This window comes from Chiloscyllium plagiosum, unplaced genomic scaffold (assembly GCF_037043375.1).
Source record: "Chiloscyllium plagiosum isolate Xiang-an unplaced genomic scaffold, Cpla_swu_hap1 HiC_scaffold_19, whole genome shotgun sequence".
NCBI lineage: Eukaryota > Metazoa > Chordata > Chondrichthyes > Orectolobiformes > Hemiscylliidae > Chiloscyllium > Chiloscyllium plagiosum.
Window position 1 is genome coordinate 57747964 of NW_028270157.1, and position 19935 is coordinate 57767898.

At 42.9% G+C, this 19935-nt stretch overlaps 1 protein-coding gene across 3 annotated transcripts in view; it reads right to left on the reverse strand.

Moving 5' to 3' along the window:
- pot1 (protection of telomeres 1 homolog) overlaps positions 1–19935 on the reverse strand; it is a 332035-nt gene that overhangs the window by 248730 nt on the left and 63370 nt on the right. For all 3 annotated transcript variants that reach the window (XM_043709133.2, XM_087997426.1, XM_087997427.1), the window contains exons 3-4: positions 10010–10082; positions 2027–2124 (exon numbers count right to left, since the gene is read on the reverse strand). In XM_043709133.2, coding sequence (XP_043565068.2) covers positions 2027–2124; positions 10010–10082 — 171 coding nt within the window. The remainder of the gene's footprint in view (positions 1–2026; positions 2125–10009; positions 10083–19935) is intronic.

Sequence of the window (19935 nt, forward strand, 5' to 3'; positions counted from 1 at the left end):
CCAGAGAGACCATACCCTCCGCGAGTCCCTCGAGAGGTCCATACCCCCCACCAGCCCACACCCCACTCCCAGCACCTTCCTCTGCCACCACAGGAAGTGCAAAACCTGCACCCACGACACTCCCCTCGCCCCTGTCCAAGTCCCTAAAGGATCCTTCCACATCCGACAGAAATTTACCTGTATCTCCTCCAATGTAATCCGTTGCACCCAATGTGGTCTCCTCCACATCTGGCAGACAAGACGCCTCCAAGTACATCTTTTCAAAGAACATCTCTGGGACACCTGCATCAACCAAACCCATCGCCCCATGGCTGAACACTTCAACTTCCCCTCCCACTGCATTAAAGTCATGCAGGTCCTGAGCCTCCTCCATCACCAAACCCTCATTACCCAACACCTAGAGGAAGAACGCCTCATTTTCCACCTTGGGACCCTCATCCCATGTGGTTGCAAAGTGTATTTCAACAGTTTCTTCATTTCCCCTTCTCCCACATTATCCCAGTCCCAAGCCTCCAACTCAGCAATGCCCTCCGGACCTTTCCATCGCCTTTCCCATCTATCTGCACCATCCCGTGCTGACTTATCACCTTCTCCCTCACCTTCATCTATCTAATGCATTCTCAGCTACCTTCCCCCTGGCCCCAGCCACCACCCCCAGCCCCAGCCCCAACCACCCCAACCCCCACTCCCTCCGGGGCCCACAAGCCTCATTCCTGATGAAGGGCTTATGCTCAAAACGTCGATTTTCCTCTTCCTCAAATACTGCCTGACCTGTTGTGCTTTTCCAGCACCACACTCTCGACTCTGATCTGCAGCATTTGTTGTCATCACGTTCTACTCCTTACCCATTTTGACCTATACGTGACTCCAGGCACATAGCAATATGGCTGACTCTTAAGTGTCCTCTAAAATAGTCCTAGCAAGCCAAAGACATTAGGGATGGGTGTCAAATGCTGGTCCTTGATGCCCACACACCATGAATGTGCTAGTTAAAGGGTTTGTTAGTCGAGTCAGTAAATAACATTTCAATGGTGCAATCATTTTTCAGTCCTGACAGAGTTCTTCTTACTGCCAACTGCATCTCAATGGATGTGCGCACTGACTCCTCTCTGAATGTTCAATTTAAAGACAGAAGTGGAGAAAAAAAGTTCACTACAGACAGTGCACTCATTTTATTCTGCCAGCTTGTTTTTTACATTTCAAAATTGATCTCCATGGCATTTATCTGCACTGACCTGCCTTTTTGACAGTCTCACAGTCTTTTAACAACTGCGTGGTGTGTGAGACTGCTTGACAGTTGTATCCTCTGTTCAGCGCGGAATGGTCAAAGAGGTGAGCAAAGCTATCAATGTCGCAAGGAAGAATATTTATAATTTTGGAGTGTGGAGTGGAATGCTAGCCCATTAAAGTTAAGAAGGCAGGGATTGCCTTTCAGAATCAAGATACCACAAAAAGCAGGAAACTCATCCTTAAATGATTGAGATTGGCAGGTCCATTGGCCATTCACTATGTGGAACACCAAAACAGTACCATGCTGTAATGAAAAGCTTCACTTTGAATCGATGACCCCGCACCTTCCATAAAAATTGCACTGAGCTTACAATATAGAACAAGGCCATTCAGCTAAATGTCGATGTAGGCATTTGTGCTTCTCAGCCCCACTTCCTCTAACTCAATCAAACCTAACCCTCTTCTTTCCCCTTCATCTGTTTATCTAGCTCTCCCCTTAAATGAATCTCTATTATTTGTCTCAAAATCACTTTGTGATAGCGAGTCCCACATCCTAACTCCTGGGTAAATAAGCTCCTTCTTCATTGAATTTACTAGTCACCATCTTAAGTACATGTTTCCCCTTGCCCCAGCAAGTGGAAACATTTTCTCCATGTCAAATCTGTCAACCTCTTCCATAATCTTCAACAAGTTAGCCTTCAGCTTTCTCTTTTCTAGATGCAAGACCTCCATCCTGCTCAATCTTTGCTGATAGGTATAACCTATTAGTCGAAACCCGCATTTAAAGATACCTTACCCCTTGTTTAAGTGTGTGTTCACAGTCATCCACCAACTTTCCAAAAACAAAGGTGTTAATGGTTGACAGGTTGGACATTGGCTGTCGTGTAGTTGACTCTAAGAAAAGGAAAAAATTATAGCTGCATTATAATACAGATTTCAGGTTCAATTCTAATTATCTACAAAACCCAGTTTGAGCAGATACACTTTAAAAGAAAAGTTCAGCATTTATATCAAAGTAGTAAATCCTGGTGCCGCACTCTTCAGAACATCAATTACATTTCTTGATATACCAGCTATGTGAATAATGATGCTAATATTTAAATATGTATCAATTCATGGGGTTAACAATTTTGAACAGCAGCAATGATTTTGTTTCTGGACAGGAAGGGTGTGGGACATCTGAGGCTGGGGAAAAGTAGGAGGAGAGGGATAGAGGAGAGGCAGATAGACCAACTGAAGGAAGAACTTTCAGTCACACATTACTCAAGTGTCTTACACATCTGCACATTGGACAGGGAAATCCGAGATAATAAATTAAATTTGAAGTGCATTTCCTCATTTTATAAATAAAGACCTTCATGTATGTTGTAAGGTTGCTCGCTGAGCTGGCAGGTTTGTTTTCCTGTGAGTAAACAGTGAGTAAACTTACAACCTGAACCTCAACCTGAGCTACAAATCTTCTCAAAAATCACAATCTTCTTACAAAGCTGTTTCCAGACGACAGAGATATTGTCAAAGTTGTCCCTCAGGGCTGAGCGCTGTTTGTGATGCACATTAGTGACTTAGATTTGGGAGAGACAGGGAAAACCAGAGATCACTCAAATAGGGAGAGTGTGAAGGAATTAACAACAAATTTCAAAAGGACATGGGACAGGCTGATTGAACGGTCAAACATGTCATCCACCAAAAGTTAATGCAGAAAAACGTCACACGGTATATTTCGGTAGGAAGAATGATTAAAGGAGCCGAGAAGGCAAACAACAGTGAATAAATGTATCCAGTCGGTTATCTAGAAAATGCGGCATAATGTTAAATTTAAGCAGAGCCATTGAGGGGTGAATCAGAATGCAATGGTTCGACAAATACTGAAAGGGATGTGGGACGAAGGCAAGTAAATGGCAAAACAGAGAGGCAATATCGGTTTAACAATGTAATCCTAAAGTGGCGTACAAAGTAAACCTGGGAGGACTTCTGCTTAATTTGCTGTAAAAAGCAGGAGAGGTTAGCAAAGCACTAAAAAAGTAATATAGGGTCGCTGGCTTTGTAAAAAGAGTGGAAAAACCAGAAGGTTGTACTAAATCTTATAAAACATTCATCTGGTTCCAGTATGAATCCAAAACTGGGTATCGTAATTTAAGGAGAAATTGCTTAGGATGATTCCAGAAAGGAACAATTACAACAGCTTAGAGAAACTGCAACTCCCTCAAGCAGAGAAGGCGAAAAAATGTTTTGATAGCAGTGTTGAAGCATTGCTAAGTGCTTCGAAGTGGAAATGAAGACAGTTTCCAGTAGCTGATGCATTCCGTACCAGAGGAGGCAGGTTTAAGGTAACTGATAAAACAACTCGGGACAATGTGAGGGGAAAAGCATTATGTGGTTAGGCTGTTTAATGCTCTATCCAATGAGTAATGGAAACAGAATGAATACTGGTTTTCAAATAGGAAATTGATAGACATTTTCAGAAGAGTGGTGGCAGAGATACAGGGAAAGAGCACAGTTGTGGGACTAGTTGGATTGCTTGTTACAAGAGCCAGCTCATATTCAATGAGCCAAAAACCCTCCTCTGTCCTGCAATTTTCTGTGATTCTCCAGAAGAACAGGGCTAGAGAAACCAGATTTAAGAATGACGCACAAAAAGAGATCAACATCAAGGCTGAGCTACATGTCATCATCCTGCTCACACTAAACAGGGAGAAGTGTTTAACCTGTCAGCAAGGTTTCAAAGCTTCACTCACAATCAACCAATTATTTTTAAAAAAGGGGTATAAACAGCATGGTTGAAAAATGTGTTGATGGAAAAGCGCAGCAGGTCAGGCAGCATCCAAGGAGCAGGAGAATCGACGTTTCGGGCATAAGCCCTTCTTTAGGAATGCATTCTGATTCACCCCTCAATGGCTCTGCTTTAATTTAACATTATGCCGCTTTTTCTAGATAACCGACTGGATACACTTATTCACTGCATTAAGCATTTCTCCAACACTTTACTATTCTGTATTTAGTCGAATATAAACCTTGTCTATTCAACCTGTCATTGAAATTTAAGCGTTTTAGTCCCTTATTAATGTGAAGCATGGAGCAGCATGATTGAAGAAGGGCTTATGCCCGAAACATCAATTCTCCTGCTCCTTGGATGCTGCCTGACCTGCTGCGCTTTTCCAGCAACACATTTTTCAGCTCTGATCTCCAGCATCTGCAGTCCTCACTTTCTCCCATAAACAGCATGGTGCCTACGACAATACTATTGCCTTGTCTCCAAATACCATTCACTATGAGCAGATGGCATAGTTGGCAGGAGGCAATCATAAAACGTTATCCCATGATTATCTATATTTGGACCATGCCTACTAAATGAAAGTAAAACTGGTCTGCAATCATGGTATTCCATGCTTCACTTAATAAGGGACTAAAACGCTTAAATTTCAATGACAGGTTGAATAGATAAGGTTTATATTTGACTAAATACAGAATAGTAAAGTGTTGGAGAAATGCTTAATGCAGTGAATAAGAGTATGCAGTCGGTTATCTAGAAAAAGCGGCATAATGTTAAATTAAAGCAGAGCCATTGAGGGGTGAATCAGAATGCATTGGTTCGCACAAATATTGAAAGGGATGCGGGACGAAGGCAAGTAAATGGCAAAACAGGCTAGAGGGAATGCAGAGTCTACTTATCTTCCTACTTCAATGACTGCAGTAAATGTTTCTACAAAACCTCATGAATACTTACAGTTTAATGATGTAGCGAGCTTATTAAATTTTAATTCTTAGACATTTTAGGCACACTAGCTTTGAATAAATTTAAATAAGTTAGAAGTTCATCAGAAATTCATCTGATTTATAAGCAAGCCGTACATTTGACTTAAAGCGTTTCTTAAGTATCAATTTAAGCTGCACTAGCAAAGGAGGCCACACATAGAGATGAGCTGATGTGGTGAAAAGCATTGATTAGAGCTGAACTTTCTGATTATTGAATTAGTGCGAATAACTATTAACTCGATTTAGTTATTGATAAGGAGACTGACTCATTCTGTTCAAACTCATAGTTTAAAGAGATGAATTAAACTGACCACAGGAAATTCGACTAAACTGTTCATGGCTAAATAACATGAAAAATTCAAAATAATTATTTCTTACAATACAAAAATCAGCAAGTCAGCAAAAAGGAGAGAGTTTTTTGTTTGTATAATTACACAATTATACTCAACTAACAAGAAACAAACAGCGCCAAACTAATTAAAGAAAAATGGAACTTCAACAGACTGGGAAAATGAGAAAAATCATTCAAGCCTACAAGTATAATATGTATAGATGCAAAAATGAAACATGGAAAAAACCCACACAGGGTCAAAAGAAGCAGTGAAAGCTTTTATAAACATACTAAGGGACTGAGAGATATGTAAAAATGTAGCATCATAAACAGCAGATAATAGTTTATGAAGAATTTACAGACGTGTTAAAGAAGCACTTTGTTTCAGTATTCATAATAGACAACGAGGATAAAATAGTAATGGTACAAAAAAAAAGGCAAAAGGGAAGGAACTTAGTTGATTTAATGAAAACAAAGATAGGAAAACATTGAGCCCTAAACTGAGAAATCTTCATACTTGCTGGTTTCTATCCGTTGAGATGATAACAAATGCATTGATCATTTTTTTCCAAGATCTCTAGATTTTGGAATCAGTGCATTGAGTATAAGAGTTGGGAGGTCATGTTGTGACTGCACAGGCCACTTTTGGAATACTGTGTTCATTTCTGGTTTCCATGCTATTATAGGAAGAATATTGTGAAACTTGGAAGGGTTCAGCAAAGACTTACAAGGATGTTGCCAGGGTTGGAGAGTTTAAGCTATAGGAAGAGGCTGAATAGAGTGGGGCTATATTTCCTGGAAGTCTGGAGGAGTGACTTTATAGAGGTTTATAAAATCATGAGGGGCAGAGATAGGGTAAATAACCAAGGTAGTTTTTCCCTAAGGTAGGGGAGTCTAGTACTAGAGGGCATAAGTTTAAGGTGAGAGAGGAAAGATTTAAAAGGGATCAAAGGGACAACTTTTCAGAGGGTGGTGTCCATATGCAGTGAGCTGCCAGAGGTTGTCGTGGAGGCTGGTACAATTACAACATTCAAAGGCATATGGATGGGCACATGAATAGGAAGGGTTTAGAGGGATATGGACCAAATACTGGCAAATGTGACTAGATTTATTTAGGAGATCTAGTCGGCATTGATGAGTTGGACTGATAGGTCTCTTTCCATGCTGTACATCTCTATGACTCTAACTGAAGTGTTTAATATTTCAGGAGAAAGGGAAACACAAAGAAATGACAGCACCATTGGCTTTATATCAGTTATGAAGATCAATTGTCAGGGACAGAATTCTTGAACATTAAGACAAGTGAGATAATCAGGGAAAATCAGCACAGATTTGTGAAAGGCAGGCCGTGCCTGTCTAATTGATCTTTAAAAGATGCAACGATAAAAATGGAAAGAGCAGTAGTTTTTTTTAACCTAAGCTGCCAGGCACATTTTAGAAAGCTCCGCCCAGCAGATTATTAAAAATGATAGCGCACAGAAATAAGATAACATCAAAGATCAATCACTGATTTATAAAATAGGAATGATATGCACATACAAACAAAGTGCTGGTGAAACTCAGCAGGTTGGGGGAAGGGGGGGGGGGAATATCTGTGCAAAAAGAAACAGAATTAAGATTTCAAACCCAGCATGGCTTCTGAAGAAGTAGCTGGAAAGGGGGAGGAGGAAGACTTGGACAGCTGATAGAGATGCCCAGAGGAACAAAACAAAAAGAGGGGCTGTTAATGCTCGCAAAGAAAAAAAACTACAGGTGAGGAGTTAATGGTAGGTGTTGGTGGCAGAAAATAGCTCTGCTAAGAGCAAACCCCCGCAAACAAGACACTGAGGATTAGGAAGGGGATGTCATCAAAATGGAGGGCAGATATCATGCTCTCAAGTTGTCGAAATTAACATTCAGTCCTGAAGGCCATCAAGTGCTTCAGTACAAATGAGGTACTGTTCCTCCCCAGCTCGCGCTGTGCTTCATTGGAACATTACAGCAGACCCAGGACAGAAATGCTAGCAATGACAGCAAAACAGCAATTGGAATGGCTAGTGATTAGCAGGTCAGAGTCATGTGTATGGCCAGCCCAATGGTGTTCGACAAAACGGTCACCCAGCCTGCATTTGTTCTGACCAATTTGAAGACTACTTTATGAGGAAGGATACACAATAGATCCAATTGCAAAAAGTACCAATAACTGTTGTTTCACCTGGAAAAAGTCTGGGGTGTTGGACAGTGAGGAGGGAGGAAATAATGGCAAAGCATAACACCTTCTGCAGTGGCATGGGAAGGTGCGATGGAGTGAAGTGGTGTTGGGAGTGATGGAGGAATGTACCAGGCTGTCACAGAGGGACAATCCATGTGGAATCGTGACATGGGGTGAGAACTGCTGGTGGTGGCAGAAAAGACACAGGATGATGCCTTGAATGTAGGGGTTAGTGCATTGGCATTCTACTCAGTATCCAACTCATCTACTAACACGAGCACTCCCTTTTCCTGTGGACGCTCTTACCACCTGTTTCAGTTGCTCCTCCTCAATGGCTTTTGTTTTAAACAGCACAAAACCAGCTTCTTTCCAGGCCCATTCACATCTAACAGAGAGGCACATAGATCTTGAAACTTTAACTTTCTTTGTCAAGGTTTTGCCTGACCCTTTAAGTCTCTCCAGCTCTTTCTACTTGTATTTCAGATCTCCAGAATGCACAGCTTTTTGTTTGTTGAAAGGCATATACTCAGCTGTGTACAACTGGTATTCCAAACTATAAAAGGTGGTTGCAACTTTGTTTTAAGCTATTATTATTATCCACATAATCCAAGGTTTATAAAGCCTGTATTCTTAGTATCTTGCCATATGGCTGTGACAATTTACATCTATATAGCAAAAAGCTCTTCAATTTCCAACTTATTGTCCGTGACGCATTATGAGTGCATTCTGCAAGACAAAGTCATTAATACAGTCCTCTCAAAGGCAGCACTCTGAAGTGTAATTGCACTAATCAATCGGGTGGTCCGGTTTCCTCCCACAATCCAAAGATGTGCAGGTTAGGTGAATTGGCCATGCTAAATTGCCCATAGTGTTAAGGTACATGTAGGTTAGGTGCATTAGTAAATGTAGAGTGATAGGGGTAAATGTAGAGTGATAGGGTAGGGGAATGGGTCTGGGTGGGTTATCTTCGGAGGGTCGGTGTGGACTTGTTGGGCCTACTGGCCTGTTTCCACACTGTAGCGATTCTATGTTGATGATTATATGATGCTGATGATGATAATCAGGCAGAGGCAGCCAACTGATGCATACCACAGGATCTCCTGTGTAGTGAGGCAGAAAGGAGCAGACAACATGAAGGCCCTAAATATTGGAAGCTACTGGCTGGTGAAAGCGAGTGTCACCATTTCTCTCTACAGTGGATTAGGAAGAGGTGCCAACGTCACAAGCAACAACCCACAGTGTCACTAGCAGCTTTGTGTGTGACATCTGTGGCAGTACCTGCATCCCATTAATTTGTCTTCACAGCTGTCAAAGTGTACCCCCAACGAAACGGATTGATTGCTGCAGGTCCATCATCTCTCATAGGTGGAAGGAGACCAACAGAATACCATTGTAATGAGCAAGCAGTCCAACACTCATACTGATTCTACACCAGGAGGAGTGGGGGATTGATCACACATGTTATGCTTTTAGGGATTCTCAAAAGTACCTGTACAAGTTTTTGAATTACCTTAAGTAGGAGGCAAAGTATACTGCACAGATGAGAGAAATAAGTTCCAAAAGGACACTGTCAGTTCAGTGAGTGGGGAAAGTACAATGTGGGGAAGTGTGAGCATATACACTCGCAGTCAGAGAAAGACAGTTCTGAATCATTTCTTAATGCAAAGAGGCTAAAAGGGATTTTAGTGTCTTGATACAAGAATACTGAAAATTCTTGCATCGGAAAGATGGTGTGAAACTTGAAAGGGTTCAGAAAAGATTTACAAGAATGTTGCTAGGGTTGGAGGATTTGAGCTATAGGGAGAGGCTGAACAGGCTGGGGCTGTTTTCCCTGGAGCGTCGGAGGCTGAGGGGTGACCTTATAGAGGTTTATAAAATCATGAGGGGCATGGATAGGATAAAAAGGCAAAATCATTTCCCTGGGGTTTCGGAGTCCAGAACTAGAGGGCATAGGTTTAGGGTGAGAGGGGAAAGATAAAAAAGAGACCTAAGGGGCAACTTTTTCATGCAGAGGGTGGTGTGTGTATGGAATGAGCTGCCAGAGGAAGTGGTGGAGGCTGGTACAATTGCAACATTTAAGAGGCATTTGGATGGGTATATGAATAGGAAGGGTTTGGAGGGATATGGGCTGGGTGCTGGCAGGTGGGACTAGATTGGGTTGGGATATTTGGTTGGTATGAACGGGTTGGACCAAAGGGTCTGTTTCCATGCTGTAATTCTCTATGACTATAAGTACAAACAAAAGCCTGAAAAATGCCATTGGAATCTCAGGTTTGTCTCAGAGGTGCTGGTGCACAAGTATAGGAGACAGGTGGTTTGCGAGCCACAGTGAAATGGCAACAATTTAAAACATTTTACAAATTGGCATTTAATGAAAAATAAGACTGGAACATTAGCAATTTACAACTAAATTTGGTACGTTCTGACATGCGGCACCTTTGAAGGGTTCTATCAGGTACTTTTTTTCCAAGTTACAACATAGCCATCAATCAATGTCAACATACCTTCCAATACCATTTTGAATGCTTTTTCTCCCGTTCCCAGCTCATGTGACGGATACTTCATCAAAATTGTTCCCTGAAGAGCAAAAGCAAGCATATATTGATTGAAACACGTGATCCCGAGGGGTCAACGCAGGGCTTTTGGGGAAGAGGATGCATTCTCTAGTGGGAGAATCTTGAATCAGGTATCACCTTGTAAAAATCAGCTGGCATCAATTTCTAACAGCAATTAGGCTTTCGAAGGGCTAGGCAAAAATGAGGACTGCAGATGCTGGAGATTAGAGTCAAGAGTATGGTGCTGGAAAAGCACAGCAGGTCAGGCAGCATTTGAGGAACAGGAAAATTGACGTTTCAGGCAAACGCCGTTCATCAGGAATGAGGCTGGGAGCCTTGGGGGTGAAGAGATAAATGGGAGGGCTCTTTGGGTGCTGCTTGACCTGCTGTGCTTTTCCAGCACCATGCTCTCAAAGGGTTGTAGAGTCTTTAGGACTCTCTTCCTCAACAAGTGGTTGAAGCAGAGTCTTGAATAAATTTCTGGCTGTAACAGCTGCTCCTTTTTTGAGATATTTTAGGTGTTGGAGATGATTTCCTCGAATTCCAGGAGCAGCAATTACTGTTTTATATACTGTTGCATTGTTTTGGAACTTTGGAAAAAAAAGTCAAAACAACAACAGTTTTAAAAGGGAGAAGAACAGACAAAGGGAGCACATGGTGAGGTCAGTGCAGGAGAGAGAGAGAGAGAGAGAGAGAAAAAGAAACTGACACAGCAGTGAACCTGCACAGTTACCGCCTTTGCTGTTTGAATTCATGTATCGCTGGACATCGGAGTGCACCTGGGAAAATTAACAAACTGAAATTTACAACTGATCTTGGAGAAACTGTTTGGGTGAAGTTCACAGCACAGAAGCAGATAAGTGTATTGTTTTTAAGTTTGACCTACAGCAAGTCTGCAGTAGTGAGTAGAGTAGGTTCTTTCTTGATTATATGCTTTTTGAGATATGTCTCTTGATTAAACTTAAAATATAAACCATAACTATTAATTTAACCTGGGGCCGTGTTATGTTATTTTCTGGGTCAGTAGATTGTGAAGGAGCAAAAATGGCATTTAGTAGAGTGATATGCGCTTCTTGTCAGATGTGGGAGTTTAAAGAGAGTTCAAGGATTACTGCAGATTATATCTACAATAAATGCTGTTGGAGATTTGCTAAATCTGCTCGGGAGGATTTAAACTAGTAAGGTGGGGGGGTGGGACCCAGGGAGATAGTAAGGAAAGAGATCTGAGACTGGTAAAGTTGAGAACAGAAGCGAGTCAGTCAGGGTAGGCAGGGACATGGTAGGACTAATAAATTAAACTGCATTTGTTTCAATGCAAGGGGCCTAACAGGGAAGGCAGATGAACTCAGGGCATGGTTAGGAACATGGGACTGGGATATCATAGCAATTACAGAAACATGGCTCAAGGATGGGCAGGACTGGCAACTTAATGTTCCAGGATACAAATGCTACAGGAAGGATAGAAAGGGAGGCAAGAGAGGAAGGGGAGTGGCATTTTTGATAAGGGATAGCATTACAGCTGTGCTGAGGGAGGATAGCACGAGAACTACATCCAGGGAAGTTATTTGGGTGGAACTGAGAAATAAGAAAGGGATGATCACCTTATTGGGATTGTATTATAGACACCCGAATAGTCAGAGGAAAATTGAGAAACAAACTTGTAAGGAGATCTCAGCTATCTGTAAGAATATTAGGGTGATTACGATAGGGGGTTTTAGCTTTCCGAACATAGACTGGGACTGCCATAATGTTAAGGGTTTAGATGGAGAGGAATTTGTTAAGTGTGTATAAGAAACATTTCTGATTCAGTATGTAGATGTACCTACTAGAGAAGGTGCAAAACTTGACCTACTCTTGGGAAATAAGGCAGGGCAGGTGACTGAGGTGTCAGTGGGGGAGCATTTTGGGGCCAGCGACCATATTTCTATTCATTTTAAAATAGTGATGCAAAAGGACAGACCAGATCTAAAAGTTGAAGTTCTAAATTGGAGAAAGGCCAATTTTAAAGGTATTAAGCAAGAACTTACAAAAGCTGATTGGGGCAGATGTTCGCAGGTAAAGGGACGGCTGGAAAATGGGAAGCCTTCAGAAATGAGATAACGAGAATCCAGAGAAAGTATATTCCTGTTAGGGTGAAAGGAAGGGCTGGTAGGTATAGGGAATCCTGGATGACGAAAGAAATTGAGGGTTTGGTTAAGAAAAAGAAGGAAGCATAAGTCAGGTATAGACAGGATAGATCGAGTGAATCCTTAGAAGAGTATAAAGGCAGTAGGAGTATACTTAAGAGGGAAATCAGGAGAGCAAAAAAGGGAACATGAAATAGCTTTGGCAAATAGCATTAAGGAGAATCCAAAGGGCTTTTACAAATATATTAAGGACAAAAGGATAACTAGGGAGAAAATAGGGCCCCTCAAAGATCAGCAAGGCGGCCTTTGTGTGGAGCCGCAGAAAATCGGGGAGATACTAAATGAATATTTGCATGTGGAAAAGGATATGGAGGATATACAAAGTAGCGAAATAGATGGTGACATCTTGCAAAATGTCCATATTACAGAGGAGGAGGTCTTGTAATGCATAAAGGTGGATAAATCCCCAGGACCCGATCAGGTATACCCTAGAACTCTGTGGGAAGCTAGAGAAGTGATTGCTGGGCCTCTTGCGGAGATACTTGTATCATCGATAGTCACAGGTGAGGTGTCGGAAGACTGGAGGTTGTTTTTCAGACTGGAGGCCTGTGACCAGTGAAGTGCCACAAGGATCGGTGTTGGGTCCATTGCTTTTTGTCATTTACATAAGTGATTTGGATGTGAGCATAAAAGGTACAGTTAGTAAGTTTGCAGATGACACCAAAATTGGAGGGATCTTGATCAGATGGGCCAATGGGCCGAGAAGTAGCAGATGGAGTTTAAATCCGATAAATGCGAGGTGCTGCATTTTGGGAAAGCAAATCTTAGCATGATTATACACTTAATGGTAAGGTCCTAGAGAGTGTTGCTGAACAAAGAGACCTTGGAGTGCAGGTTCATAGCTCCTTGAAAGGAGAGCTGCAGGTAAATAGGATAGTGAAGAGGACATTTGGTATGCTTTCTTTTGCTGGTCAGAGTATTGAGTACAGAAGTTGGGAGGTCATGTTGCAACTGTACAGGACATTGGTTAGGCCACTGTTGGAATACTGTGTGCAATTCTTGTCTCCTTCCTATCGGAAAGATGTTGTGAAACTTGAAAGGGTTCAGAAAAGATGTACAAGGATGTTGCCAGGATTGGAGAATTTGAGTTATACTGAGAGGCTGAATAGGCTGGGGCTGTTTTCCCTGGAGCGTCGGAGGCTGACGGGTGACCTTATAGACGTTTACAAAATTATGAGGGGCATGGATAGGGTAAATAGGCAAAGTCTTTTCCCTGGAGTTGGGGAGTCCAGAACTAGAGGGCATAGGTTTAGGGTGAGAGGGGAAAGATATAAAAGAGACCTAAGGGGTGACTTTTTCCACACAGAGGGTGGTATGTGTTTGGAATGAACTGCCAAAGGAAGTGGTAGAGGCTGGTACAATTACTACATTTAAAAGGGTATATGAATAGGAAGGGATATGGGCTGGGTGCTGGCAGGTGGGACTAAATTAGGGCCGAATGTCATACTCCTGCGAGTTGTTCCTATCCTCTAAATTTGTACACTGACAACTAAACTATTCTTGCTGCGAAAGCCTGTGTGGAGCCAATTTGTACACTGTTAAGAGCTGGCTGTTTCGCCCTCTCTTTCTCTAATAGCTAAGAGCGGACTCAATAAATGAAAAATTACAGGAGCAGAAGAATTCAAAGCAAGCTTACAAATCAAATGCAACTAAGCTGCTTACAACAAGTTGCACATCAAAGGGATCCATCAACTCTCCTGTGAGTGCTAAACCACCGACAAGAGGAGCCAAACATTTTCGGTCAATTCAGTTCAATCCGAGGGTATGGACATGGCATTGTGGAGGTTACTTTACTGCAGGTCTAGAAGGAGGTCAATCCTCTCCCAGACAAATGTTGTCACTTCAACTTGTATTGAGGCAAAGACTAACGCTGTGCACCTCATTCCAGAAGGTGTTTATGACCATTCAGGGCACAGATTGTTCCTCTACTGTTTCTACCTATCAACAAGTGCAAGATGCTCCTGAAGTGTCTTGTTAGCTCACCTAGATCAGTTCAAAGGTCAGTCTGCTTTTAGTCAGCTGCTCATAGAACATTACAGCGCAGTACAGACCCTTCGGCCCTCGATGTTGCACCGACCTGTCATACCAATCTGAAGCCCATCTAACCTACACTATTTCACGCACGTCCATATGCTTGTCCAATGACGACTTAAATGCACTTAAAGTTGTTGAATCTACTACCGTTGCTGGCAAAGCATTCCATACCCTTACTACTCTGAGTAAAGAAACTACCTCTGACATCTGTCCTATATCTATCACCCCTCATTTTAAAGCTATGCCCCCTCGTGCTCACCGTCCCCATACTTGGAAAAAGGCTCTCCCTGTCCACCCTATCTAACCCTCTGATTATCTTATATGTCTCTATTAAGTCATCTCAACCTTCTTCTCTCCAGCGAAAACAGCCTCAAGTCCCTCAGCCTTTCCTCGTAAGACCTTCCCTCCATACCAGGCAACATCCTAGTAAATCTCCTCTGCACCCTTTACAAAGCTTCCACATCCTTCTTATAATGCGGTGACCAGAACTGTACACAACACTCCAAGTGCAGCCGCGCCAGAGTTTTGTACAGCTGCAGCATAACCTCATGGTTCCGGAACTCGATCCCTCTATTAATAAAAGCTAAAATACTGTATGCCTTCTGAACAACCCTGTCAACCTGGGTGGCAACTTTCAAGGATCTGTATACATGGACACAGCGATCACTCTGCTCATCTATATTACCAAGAATGTTATCATTAGCCCAGTACTTTGCATTCCCGTTACTCCGACCAAAGTGTATCACCTCACACTTGTCGGCATTAAACTCCATTTGCCACCTCTCAGCCCAACTCTGCAGCATATCGATATCTCTCTGTAACCTACAACATCCTTCGTCACTATCCACAACTCCACCGACCTTAGTGTCGTCTGCAAATTTACTAACCCACCCTTCTACGCCCTCATCCAGGTCATTTATAAAAATGACAAACAGCAGTGGACCCAACACTGACCGTTGCGGTACACCACTAGTAACTGGACTCCAGGATGAACATTTCCCATCAACCACCACCCTCTGTCTTCTTTCAGCAAGCCAATTACTGATCCAAACTGCTATATCTCCCACAATCTCATTCCCCTGCACTTTGTACAATAGTCTACTGTGGGGAACCTTATCGAATGCCTTGCTGAAATCCATATACACATCAACCAGTTTACTCTCATCTATCTGTTTGGTCACCTTCTCAAAGAACTCAATACGGTTTGTGAGGCATGACCTACCCTTCACAAAACAGTGCTGACTTTCCCTCATCAAATTATTCTTTTCTCAATGATTATAAACCCTATCTCTTATAACTTTTTCCAACACTTTACTGACAATTGAAGTAAGGCTCACTGGTCTGTAATTAGCAGGGTTGTCTCTATTCCCCTTCTTGAACAGGGGAACCACATTTGCTATCCTCCAGTCTTCTGGCACAATTCCTGTAGACAATGACGATTTAAAGATCAATGCCAAAGGCTCGGCAATCTCCTCCCTGGCTTCCCAGAGGATCCTAGGATAAATCCCATCCGGCCCAGGGGACTTATCTATTTTCACACTCTGCAGGATTTCTAATACCTCTTCCTTGTGAACCTCGAACCCACCTAGTCTAGTAGCCTGTATCTCAGTATTCTCCTCGACAACATTATCGTTTTCTGGAGTGAATACTGTCAAAAAATATTCATTTCGTGCTTATTTATTGATTCACGGGCAGTGAAGGGAATAGGCTGCTACTTCCGGGCTGCTGGCCAGTCTGGTACTTTGAGGGAGGGGGAAACAGGCCCCAGCCAGTCAGAGCTTCAGAAGAGGCCCGAGGAGCTGAAACAGTCACTGGTTTTGTGTTGGATAGAGTTGGGGTCCAGATGGAGCCACTGCAGCTGAGAAAGAAGCCCACAAACAGTACACCAATGGATGAAGCAGAGAAAGGCCAGATGTCAGAGAAACCCAAAAGCAACGCCAGCTTGGTGAAGCCCCAGGTCTGTGAAAGAGCTCACATCGTGCTCGGGAGCGAGTGCTGGAGATCAATCTTGAGAATGAAGAAAGCTGAAGGCCCTGGAAAAGAAATTCAAGCACCAGCTGGTAAGGCAGTACAAAGCAAAGTGGCTGTGAAGGAAGCTCAAAGCTAGGTTGTCAGGAGGGAAGAACTGACGTCACTTGTAAAGATGATAAATAATTGGTGACTCACGGTCCTCAACACATGATGGGTTGCTGAAAAATCTATAGGAACTGTCCAGCCCACATCTGCTGTTTGATGTACTCTGTTTGTCACCCCTCCAGATGGTTCCCTCTAGAACGACCTTAACACAGCCCTGATCCTGCAGCTCCAAACCCTCTCCTGACAACAACACATCCCCAACCTGACCTGACTTAGGTTTAAGGTGAGAGGGGAAAGATTTAAAAGGGACCAAAGGGGCAACTTTTCCATGCAGAAGGTGGTGCGTGTATGGAACGAGCTGCCAGAGGAACTGGTGGAGATTGGTACAATTTCAACATTTAAAATGCATTTGGATGGGTATATGAATAGGAAGGGGTTTAGAAGGATATGGGCCAATTGCTGGCAAATGGGACTAGATTAGGTTCGGAGATCTGGTCGGCATGGACGAGTTGGACCAAAGGGTCTGCTTCCGTGCTATACATCTCTATGACTTTTCTGATCGTCGCCCCATCATTCTAATCCAGCCTGCTACTCCCTTAACTCAGCAACAGGCCTCCTGAACCAATCCACGCGACCTGCCCTCCTGCACCCCCCCCCCCCCCCCAACTCCTCACCGACCCCAGGATCCATTCACCTGCCACGCAGCTTCTCTCCAAAGTCTTTTTTTTAAAAAACAGTTTTGGTCACTTCATACACTTAACATACCTGACTGCAATGGTGAGTTCTGTTAAAACAAAAATTCCCTGTGCTGCCATTTGCAAGGATTCTTGTGCTTGGTGAGACTTGCAGGACTGGAAGATGGGCCCAAATAATTGGAAGCAAGTACGTATGCAACCTGCATTGGAATTAGGGGCTCAAATCCTGATCGGAATATCTGGGCTGTTCTGTTCCATGCTGATAAAAATGACGAAGCCAGGATGCTGAGAAGCCCATGACTTATTTTCTGAACGGAGACATGGCCACTCGCAATTCCAGGTAGAGGGAAGAGGGGGCTCACATTCCTGGAAAACGTGCCAGATGCACCAAATCAGAAGGCTGCAAATTGAAAGAGATTTAAATTGGTGATACCCTGAACTTCAGAGAGAAGCAGTGTCTGGTAACACCTATTAGAAAGGCATAGCAAGGCAGGAACAGTCAAGCAGCATATTCGAGAAACATATCCATATGAATTTCTGAATTACAAAAGGTTTTAAGCTGTTGGTTAGTATCCATTAAATCTGACTGGTTTATAAGACTTGCGTTCGCCGCCATCTTGTTGTACAGCTGCGAAACATCGACAGCTATCCTAAAAAGATCAAAAACTTTTAACTTCATTGTCTCTAGCATATCAAGGGTCAGGCCTGGCAGCATGAAGTCACAAAGATGTTAGTCTTCTCAAAGGAAAGCATGGGTGCTGATCAAACAGGAATATCTTTGTGGACTTGGGCACGTGGGCAGAATGGAAGACAGTCACATAACCAAGGACTCCCTGTATGATGAGATATCCAGAGCTAGATGACCAATGGGTGCTCAGATCTCCACTTCAAGGACGTTTACAAACACGGCAAGGCCCTAAACATCAAATATTGCATGTGGCAGTCACCAGTTGACAAGAGAGCAGCAATACCTCCTGTGGGTTGGCAGGGATTATTACGATGACCTGGCTTGGCACAGCACCAAAGCCAAAAACAACCACCAACATCACTGGGCAGCTTCATGTGTGGCACTTACAAAAGAACCAGTCTCCTAGCTTTCACAACCACTGTGAAGGAGCAACAAAGAAGATACCCGTGCCATCTAAAATGTAATTGTTTGTTGCATATCCATTAGTTCTCTTGGATGGAAGTACGTCAACTAATCCGATTTGTCACAATTGGAAGACAACTTTCAAGCTATTGCAGTTTGTCAGTGTAAATTTAGATTCTCCACTTCAGAATCCATTTTTTCCTGGCACAGTAAATGTTTGCTAAAGCTGCACTTTGACAGTACAGAGGTCCCAAATGTTTTCCTTCATTTTAATGTTTCTACTGAAATCCTCTCTACTAGCACAGACTGTTCTAATGAATATGTACATCAGAAATAAGGCTGCAAATCCGATGGGACAACATTAACGGCTAAACAATTTTCTGAAGTGAACACAGTATAGTTGACTTTGTTGCCCTCAAAGGAAACAGTTCCCCGACATTAATCTATGAAACTACTGTAAACCTGAAGCAGTGCAGAGATGTGAAAGCTTGCTGCTTCTCTGATGCAGTTATGCCTTTCCCCTCTTTTTCAACAGTCCGTTGGGTTGTTAACAGCCTGAATGTATTTGAGCAATCTGCTGCTGACAGACCAACTCAAACGCTGCCCAGAAAGCTTTACTTTGGAAACATATGGCTACAGTTTCTCAATATGAATATTTATTTAATGCAAATTCCATTAGCATATCCCTAGTCAACACAGCGTTCTCCCTCAGAGTGCAGTCCCCATCTAATTCCAAGTAAACAACCCTCATGAGGCATACCAGCAGCAGGTATTTTAGTCTGTACATTGCATCTGTTGGAAGCTCTGCACAGCACCGTGGAAGTTTTTCAGAATTGAAAGCCCTTTAGAATTACAAGTCTTTGCTGAATGTGCAAGAAAAGCCTGCTTCACGTTTCCAGATGGTTCTGTGGTTTTCATCGTGGTGTGCTGTGCTACCAATGGAGTCCAAAACACTGGCACTTATAGGTGACCTTTGCTTTCGGATTAGTGGTGGAAGATGCAGAGGGATTCTCCTTCTACTTCCAGATTAACAGGAAACCCTTTGGGCCACCCATCGTGGCAATTATGAAGTTTTTATACAACTCAGGCATCCAGAGGACGCTCAAACGTCAGAGAGTTTGCTCCATTCTTTCCATCTTGTCGTTCTCTAGAGAATACATCCTGGCGTCAAAGCTAATTCGTACCTACATGACCATATTTCTGAAATGCATTTGAAAAATTATCTTCAACTACAAATATTAGAGCAAAACAGCATGCTGGCATTTTGTTATCACTCGGCCTTGGCTAGGTGTTTTCAACAGTGCCTGTATTTATTGCCCATTCCTAATCCCTCTGGATGGTGGGCTTTCCTCTCGCAACACTGCAACAGTGGTGACGAAAGGGCTCCCATGTTATTGTTAGTGTCCAAAGACTTTGATGGAACAGCTACACCGTCTGGATGGTGAGACTACTCTAAATCGGGAAAGGATGTCGCACCCGTCCTTGTGGGCAAAGTGGAGTTGGATGCTTTAGAGGGTCTTGCCAAGAAGCCTTGGCAACTCACTGCACCCTGTACATAAAGCATCCTGTAGCCACTGTACCCTGATAACAAAAGGGTGGATGTGCAGCATCGTTGACAAGTTGATGATCAACTAAAGTGATGAAGAGGGATGAGGATTTGGTTATTTAATCAGCACTGGATGCAATGAATCTGGTTAAGTTCTTGCTCAGCAATGATTCTGGAGAAGACCCAACAGTAATGGCACTGAAAGAAGAAGTGGAATGTCTCTATCCTGAAAAGATGCTCCTTGCCTA